Source organism: Cyprinodon variegatus, unplaced genomic scaffold (assembly GCF_000732505.1).
Source record: "Cyprinodon variegatus isolate N-32 unplaced genomic scaffold, C_variegatus-1.0 Scaffold12, whole genome shotgun sequence".
Lineage (NCBI taxonomy): Eukaryota > Metazoa > Chordata > Actinopteri > Cyprinodontiformes > Cyprinodontidae > Cyprinodon > Cyprinodon variegatus.
This window is the reverse complement of record NW_015150465.1, coordinates 1,154,597-1,164,057: the sequence shown is the minus strand read 5'-3', so window position 1 is coordinate 1,164,057 and position 9,461 is coordinate 1,154,597. Positions and strand designations below refer to the sequence as shown.

The 9,461-nt window shown below is 33.7% G+C and overlaps 1 protein-coding gene across 9 annotated transcripts in view; it reads right to left on the bottom strand.

Moving 5' to 3' along the window:
* Window positions 1–1,201: 1,201 nt before the first annotated feature.
* LOC107089490 (calcium-activated potassium channel subunit alpha-1-like) overlaps window positions 1,202–9,461 on the bottom strand; it is a 135,504-nt gene continuing 127,244 nt past the window's right edge. For 6 of the 9 annotated variants that reach the window (XM_015382353.1, XM_015382320.1, XM_015382328.1 and 3 more), the window contains one exon: window positions 1,202–3,097. In XM_015382353.1, coding sequence (XP_015237839.1) covers window positions 2,946–3,097 — 152 coding nt within the window. In that variant the 3' untranslated portion in view covers window positions 1,202–2,945. The remainder of the gene's footprint in view (window positions 3,098–9,461) is intronic. The other 3 variants (XM_015382374.1, XM_015382345.1, XM_015382390.1) reach the window with 1 other exon arrangement.

Genomic DNA, 9,461 nt, shown 5'->3' with positions numbered 1-9,461 from the left:
TGTTTGCAGCCAAAGGAGAACTTAAAGATGCCCACTTTATGCGATATACGGCTTTAAAAAAGTTATCTTGCCTACATGCTTGGAAAAGTGCGCCATGCATGAAAACTGTTTATGGCGTTGGATGTTAATGAATAGATCACAGACCGAACAGCTCTATCATAAAACTAAAGAAGTTGTTTTTTTTCTCATCTATATTGATGAATCTGTAGTTTTGGTTTTCAACAAACAGAATAGTGTTTAAAGCATTTATAGACTTGAAAAGGCAAAGATAAAACAAATAAATGTGAAAAGAGATAAGGCTGGAGCCGCATGTCATTTCACTGACAGATGTTGACCCTCACAAATGTTGTAAAATAGCTCCAAAAGGCAATGAAAACACTGAGAGTCATGCTGCACACCATTTGTACTTGGAAATTCAATAATCAATCCTGGATTTTTAACCAACACCAACCAACATGGCTGCCATGCCTATTAAACATTCTGAAGGCTGCAAAAACAAAAAAAAAAACTCTTGTTTTCACCTTTGGCTATTAAATTAATCCCACCCAGCACCCCAAAATTATTGAGAACATGTTGAGTTTTTCTACTCCACAGCAAAGAATTAAATATATGATGCCTTCTACTTGTAATAGCAGAAAGCCTGTTTATGAAGCATATTGTTGCCAATTTTCTCTGCTTTTCAGTTTTCACATACAATTGAGCTTTTACACAGGAGTTGCCGCTCTTACTTGCATTTTAAACCACTGAAAAAAAATTAATGGATGCTTCTACTCAATTTCTAAAATATTAAATGTCAGTATTTTTCTTTCAGTAGTAATGTACTTTTAAAAAGGTTTGGATATCATATTATTGTTCCTGGTTTTAATGAATTATATATTTTTAGATTTTATAGAAATATGTAATTTATTTTAATAATAGTATGCAGTGGTGCCTGTAGGTAATTATCCATTATAATACAAACTTTTATTGTGAGATATTTTTTACTAAATATTCCATTGACATACATTCACACATTTATTGGAAAAAATAAATGAATAAATAAAAATATTCAATCCATCAATGTGCAAGCTTTTAAAAGTATACTTTCATGAGGCAGCTTATGATTTGGGCTGAACCATCTTGTATATCTATATATATCTATATCTATATATATCTATATCTATATTATTAATTCATTATTTTATACAATTGTAATGTAAGCCTTAGTTTGATTCATTTCCTGTTATCTTGGGTTCAAATTTGCTATCGACAACAGGTAATCAGTCTATTCACAAATAAAGTAGGACTGTGTTGGTATATTCTAATTTAGGTGATTTTGCTAAAAACTTTGTTTGAAAAACAAAAAGCTTAAAAGAGATTTAAATTACTTACTGTACAAAAGTATCAGTTGGGGCTAAAACTGTATTTAACACTTAAGTTTTTTTTTATACAGGGAGATTTTCCACCAAGGAAGACTTGTTGAAACAGAGTAAAAATCTTTTTCCATCAATTTTCTCTTATTTTATTTTGTGTGTTTCTTCCTATAAAAATGTTGTTGCTCTGGTGAATGGCTCAATTTATGTTACTTATGATTACTTATTTTATCATTTAATCCTAGTTAAGTAAAATATTTACTCCATAGTACATGGGTTTGCATGATTATTAAGCTAAATTTTAAACTTAAGTTGTACATAAGCAATTTCGTTTCAACCAACACCATATGTGGGTCAGTTTTTTAAGTAGTTTTGAGGATAGCACGTTTAGATGTTTTATGATTTACATGGAAACGTGACGATAAAACAGATACCGTATAAAAAGTGTGAATGGATGTAATCTACACTCTGTGTAGACATACTTTACACTGTGGATCAGTCTTGTTTGTCTAATATTTTAGTGTATTACAAGACTTCAGTTTTACTTAAGATGCTGCTATGCCTTAATGCTTCTATTAAGAAGTCATAAGGGCCACAGAGTAGTTGTTTATGTAAATCTATAGTTGGAAAACGACTGTTCATACTTAGTTTGAATATGTAGTTGATTGTTACTAATTAAACCTTATGCTTTGATTGTAGACCTTAACAAACCAGAAATGCTTATGTGGGGATTTTGGAGGCAAAAGCATCCGATAGTGAAAGGTCAGAACTTGTTGCATTGACTTGCTTCTCTTATTAGAAACTAGCCACTCATGTGAAGGTACATTGTTAGTGCTTTCTTTTTAGACAAAATTTTGGATGTATTAGATGGCTCCTCACTAGAAGGTTTGATGTTTCTACCAACCATTTACCAGGAAACTAAATATATAAAAAACTATTCAGTTCTTTTCAACTGAGAGTAGCTGAACTGAAATAAAAAAAAAAAAACCTTAAATTGCAAAGCTGTCCCTGTTACCTTTGGGCTGATTGGATTCATTTACCTATTCATAGTTTTACCCACATTTGGGCACTACTCTTTGCCTTTCAGAGTTTCAGCCCCTGTTGTAAATGGAGTGCAACATCAGTCCTCATGTGGCTGTGGTGGTGGATGAGTGAGGGGGATACAGCTGGATGCAAAATACACACACTTACAAACTGTACAGAATATGTCAACCAGACTAGGTGACTCAAATGCAGTAGCAGTAGTTGTTGATGTACAGCTTTAAAGGCAATTCTTAAAACTATAGTCCTTCATCCACCTCTGGTTCCTCAAGTGATCCCAGTTCCTCAAAAAGGAATAAACAAGCAAACAAAAACAAAAAAACAGTCATGGAGTCTGATCACTGCTGTGCAAAGGGAAAGTTGAGTGGGGATCAGGATTGTCTTAATGGTTTTAATTAAGCTCAGATGTTACATTGCTGCAACAATGTAGGAAGGAAAGCAGTTGTTAGTTTGATAGTATGTGTTTACAGGAGATCCAGGTCCGCACTGACATCCGATCAAAAAGTCGTCCTGGAGGTCCATTTGTCCAGATGTCAGGATGGGGTCTGGAGCTCAGCATTCATCCTCAGCTTCTCTGATGGGTGGGATCAAGCTACTGGTGGATTTATTGAGACCAACAGGGTTGACTGTGTGAGTATTCAGAAGAGTGATCTGTATGGTTCTCAGGTGGGTATTCTGTGGCTCATCTGTAAACCGTGTCTTTTCTAAGAAAAGAAACAAAAAAATGCAGAGAAAAAAAGGGAGGGGGGGACATCAGATTGTTAATATTTCACAAAGATGTTTGGATTTCAGTCAAGTCATTAAGCTGCTTTGGAAGTTTTAACATGCACACATGTGTTTGTAAAGGTTAAATTATAATTTATCCACATAATTCATATAGTAGAAAACTAGTTTAATTTTCTAGGCTTTAAATAGTTATAACATCAGTATGACGGCTTTTACTAATATTACTTTCTAGCAGTAGGAATTCTAAATACATGTATTAGTAATCTCGTAATCTCTTAAAGCAATCTGTTTATGAACAATATTTAAGAATTCCAATTATTTTTAAAATATATTGGTCAATGCTGCTTTTTATGACTGCAATTAGGCCTAGATAAAAAGCTTCTAAAGAAATGCTCTAGTTAGAAATATATATACCTAGCTTTTCATAATGCACCCAACTTCATTGCCTAAGCAGTTTTTAGAGTATGTTCCAAAAGTACACATTAATAGCTGATAATTTAAAATAATTTCAAAAATTCAGTTCAAAAGGTTAAATTATTGCACACAAAGGGATATTTTCAAAGTTCATTTCTGTCAATGCTCACAGCTTATGTAAACCCCAAATGTATTTTCTCAAATATTTATGTTTTCGATAATATAATATAGACATGTACTACTGTACAACATATGCACTCAGGTATTTGCTGGGGCTCCGTTCACCAGATGAGCAGCAGATGACAAGGCCCCACAGATCTTCACAGACTGTAGAAACTACATGTTCTTAAAGTACTGATTGGTTTGGCCTCAAAACCTTCTACAGGCTTAAATTATGCCTCGTGCCATTTTTCTTCTCATACATGTTTCCTCCTTGCTAACCTTCTATACATTTGTCTGGAAACTGTTCTGTGAATAACCATCTTTCCTGGTCATTTCCTAATCATTTGTAGTTCATCTTCCTTTTATTGAAAACCATAACATGGTTATATCATTCCTGTCTCACTTTATTCATTTATTTTATTGATCACAAATAAACATGTTCAGAAAAATAGGAAATCTGTAGGCATGATCACTAGAATTAACAGGAATTAATTATTGAAACATATAACATATATTGAATCTTTATTGCGTCTGAATTTCAAATTTTTAAGTGAACTCTAGAAATAAATTCACTTTTCAATAATCAAACTAATATTGCCTTTAAACTCTCAGCTGACATGCCTCTCAACATCATAGTACATTTACTTGATTACTGTACTTAAGTACGTTTTATTAGTATTTTTACTTGAGTCACTTTTTTGGGGGGGTACTTATAACTTTCACTCAACTACGTTTAGAGGAAGCTGCTAGTTACTTGTTCCTTTTGGCTCAGCTTAGTTTTTTAATCCGCTGTTGCTGTTTTTCTTTACTAAAATGCAATTTCAACATGCAAGATAGCAGCCCTTAGGACTGAATTTGGAAACCACTGATTTAGAGATTTAATGACATTCCACAAATGTGAGAAATTTAGAGCAGATATAGTTTGTTGTTTATATGATAGTGGCGTGGGATGTAGGAGTTTGCCCTGAAATCGAAGGATTGACGGTTTAAGCCCCGACTCCGACTTTCAGTGTCGTTGTGTCCTTGGGCAAGACACTTCACCAGCATTGTCTACTGAAGGTGGTCAGAGGGCCCGGTGGCGCCAGTGTACGGCAGCCCCGCTTCTGTCAGTGAGCCCCAGGGCAGCTGTGGCTACAATGTAGCTTTCCACCATCAGTGTGTGAGTGTGTGCGTGAATAGGTGAATGAATGTAGTGTAAAGTGCTTTGGTCAAGTCTCCTGACTTGAATAAAGGTGCTATACTGTATAAGTACATGGCATTTACCATTTCCATTTTATTAAGGAGTTAGTTGTTGCCATGTGGCCAAGTTATTCAGTAGGATGAGTTCTCAAATCAGAGTTTCAGTTTCTTTGTGTTAATAAATTCAACCTTAAACCTTTCTTCCATAGCAAACATACAAGGAGAATCAAGACACTAATGTTTTTTATTTTTGTTTTGTTTTTAATAAATTATTATTTTTGTGTCATTTTAATGCTGAAGTTCTTTACAGGTGGTGTAGAATTTGAACATCAGGTGGTTTCCTAAAGTTACACGGTTCTTTAAAATTAGACAGAAATGTACTGATATTAGAACATTTGATTTTTACCTTTGAATACTTAAGTATTTTCAAAAGATAGTACTTAAATACTTTACCTTGAATAGATTATTTACTGAGTAACTTCTACTTGTAGTTGAGTAAAATTTTACTATAAGTATCAATACTTTTACTCAAGTACTACAGTTGAGTACTTCGTCCACCGCTGCTCAGCATGATGCAGATCTGTTTTCAGATATCCATGCTGGAATCTGATATAAGAAACCTTTTTTTTTTTGTGAAATAGAAAAAATAACAATTGTATGACTGGTGAGACAGTCATGGGAAAACCGTGGTGCTACTTACTCCTCCATAGAGTTTAAGGTCAACATATGCCAAATGTGCTTAAATTCAAAATCCTTCATTGATCATTACAGCAAGTGTGAGCGATTGCATAAAGCAGGAGTTTTGACAGTTTTCAGGCAGGGTAGGTAGCTAACACAATGCCAATGAGAAGAGAGGTTAGTAGTACCCACAGAGAAGCTATAGATGCAACCATAAATCTATAAATTGTTTGAACAATTTGAAGCTCATTATACAGTGAACAGGAGGATTATTCACATAACGTGAGAAAAAAACAGCTTTAAATATTTCTGAAAATCTGAATTTACCCATTTGAAGACCAGAGAAATTAACATCAGACCCCAAAATTCAGAGTTGGTCGTTCTATGATAAAGCCATTGACAGCAAGAGCAGGCAATACTTACTGTAAGGTTGCCTGGATTTCTGGCATTAAAGTGTCATGTTTGTTGAACTAAAAAGACATTATATAATCTCAAAGCACATATAACTGTCAAGCACAGTAATGGACAAGGGATGTGCTGGGCTTCATTTGCACCTTGAAGTGTTGGACATTTGCTGTTTGCTGTTCTGTTAAAGATGACTGCTGAAATCAAGCACATTGAAGTCCTTAAGCTGATCCCAAGCGCAGCAGCAATAGCACCGTAAAATAACCCAACTGGAATAGTGTAGAAGGACCTCAAGTTGTTTATAAATTAATGAGAATCCTCAATTAAATGGCAAAATGCTTTAAAAAGAACCAGAAAAGCTTTGCCAGTGGAAATATTACAACAAAAATTACACTTTTAGTAATTCCTGCTAGATGTTCAATTACTTTCAGATAACTAAATAAACAGTTATGAAAGAGTTATTTTTCCCAGGACTCTGTACTTACAGTAATATTGTGTTAGAGAGGAGCAGCAGGCTTTTGGATCGATGTAGAGGATTTTTTTTCTTTTCAATTTTTTTTCCAAATGAAGAGACTAGCTTAATAGAATTTATTTTGATTGCCATATAGGTGCATTTAAAGAAATTGGAATATCACAAAAAAAATCTATAATAATTGTAGTATTTAAAAACTGATGTAGATTTATTACACACAAAGGTTTTTAAGGAATTGCATTTTACAATTTATGATGCTGGTGAAGATTTTTAGTCATCCAGGTCATAGTCATTACAAAAAGTAAAAAAAAAAAATCCATTGTACTTTCTTTTCATTTTGCTTCCCATCCAGCTTTTTCAATTCAAAATGTCAGGAATAGCATTGAGTTCGAGGCTATATGCAGTAGCCCAAACAAGGCCTTGTTTTTGTTTAGAAAACATGCAAATNCCACCATCAGTGTGTGAGTGTGTGCGTGAATAGGTGAATGAATGTAGTGTAAAGTGCTTTGGTCAAGTCTCCTGACTTGAATAAAGGTGCTATACTGTATAAGTACATGGCATTTACCATTTCCATTTTATTAAGGAGTTAGTTGTTGCCATGTGGCCAAGTTATTCAGTAGGATGAGTTCTCAAATCAGAGTTTCAGTTTCTTTGTGTTAATAGATTCAACCTTAAACCTTTCTTCCATAGCAAACATACAAGGAGAATCAAGACACTAATATTTTTTATTTTTGTTTTTTAATAAATTATTATTTTTGTGCCATTTTAATGCTGAAGTTCTTTACAGGTGGTGTAGAATTTGAACATCAGGTGGTTTCCTAAAGTTACACGGTTCTTTAAAATTAGACAGAAATGTACTGATATTAGAACATTTGATTTTTACCTTTGAATACTTAAGTATTTTCAAAAGATAGTACTTAAATACTTTACCTTGAATAGATTATTTACTGAGTAACTTCTACTTGTAGTTGAGTAAAATTTTACTATAAGTATCAATACTTTTACTCAAGTACTACAGTTGAGTACTTCGTCCACCGCTGCTCAGCATGATGCAGATCTGTTTTCAGATATCCATGCTGGAATCTGATATAAGAAACCTTTTTTTTTGTGAAATAGAAAAAATAACAATTGTATGACTGGTGAGACAGTCATGGGGAAACCGTGGTGCTACTTACTCCTCCATAGAGTTTAAGGTCAACATATGCCAAATGTGCTTAAATTCAAAATCCTTCATTGATCATTACAGCAAGTGTGAGCGATTGCATAAAGCAGGAGTTTTGACAGTTTTCAGGCAGGGTAGGTAGCTAACACAATGCCAATGAGAAGAGAGGTTAGTAGTACCCACAGAGAAGCTATAGATGCAACCATAAATCTATAAATTGTTTGAACAATTTGAAGCTCATTATACAGTGAACAGGAGGATTATTCACATAACGTGAGAAAAAAACAGCTTTAAATATTTCTGAAAATCTGAATTTACCCATTTGAAGACCAGAGAAATTAACATCAGACCCCAAAATTCAGAGTTGGTCGTTCTATGATAAAGCCATTGACAGCAAGAGCAGGCAATACTTACTGTAAGGTTGCCTGGATTTCTGGCATTAAAGTGTCATGTTTGTTGAACTAAAAAGACATTATATAATCTCAAAGCACATATAACTGTCAAGCACAGTAATGGACAAGGGATGTGCTGGGCTTCATTTGCACCTTGAAGTGTTGGACATTTGCTGTTTGCTGTTCTGTTAAAGATGACTGCTGAAATCAAGCACATTGAAGTCCTTAAGCTGATCCCAAGCGCAGCAGCAATAGCACCGTAAAATAACCCAACTGGAATAGTGTAGAAGGACCTCAAGTTGTTTATAAATTAATGAGAATCCTCAATTAAATGGCAAAATGCTTTAAAAAGAACCAGAAAAGCTTTGCCAGTGGAAATATTACAACAAAAATTACACTTTTAGTAATTCCTGCTAGATGTTCAATTACTTTCAGATAACTAAATAAACAGTTATGAAAGAGTTATTTTTCCCAGGACTCTGTACTTACAGTAATATTGTGTTAGAGAGGAGCAGCAGGCTTTTGGATCGATGTAGAGGATTTTTTTTCTTTTCAATTTTTTTTCCAAATGAAGAGACTAGCTTAATAGAATTTATTTTGATTGCCATATAGGTGCATTTAAAGAAATTGGAATATCACAAAAAAAATCTATAATAATTGTAGTATTTAAAAACTGATGTAGATTTATTACACACAAAGGTTTTTAAGGAATTGCATTTTACAATTTATGATGCTGGTGAAGATTTTTAGTCATCCAGGTCATAGTCATTACAAAAAGTAAAAAAAAAAAATCCATTGTACTTTCTTTTCATTTTGCTTCCCATCCAGCTTTTTCAATTCAAAATGTCAGGAATAGCATTGAGTTCGAGGCTATATGCAGTAGCCCAAACAAGGCCTTGTTTTTGTTTAGAAAACATGCAAATTGAAACGGACGAATGGTTCCACTCCTTTGGAATGGGGGTGTTTTGGCTTCTTTTGTTAGCCTGTAAATGTATGGGGCTAAATTTCATATATAATCTTTAATTTTTAAATTTTAACTAGGGATGACTGGGGATGGGTGCAACACTTGTTTGTTCCCCCCACCCCCCCCAACTCCAACTATTAATTAAAATATCAAACTTGCATCTGTCTGCTAATTTTCTATATCTGATATATGAAAACATAGAGCAGCCTTTTCCATTATTAACTGAAAAAGAAAAGTCAACTGTTGCAAATGACCCCATCTCTAAGACTGTTGCAACACCACTTATGAATAATTTCTATTTGTCATAAACCTAATTGATTTCACAAATCACATTTTGGTTTTATTATTATTATGAGTTATATTATTTATTAAGCTTTATAAACTAACTAAAACCTTGCGTTCTCTAAAAAGCGCACATACACAGACATCTCAAAATGAAACAATGACATTTTGAGACTATTACAAATAGTATTATTATACAAAATTATCTAAAATTAACACGGCATGGAATACC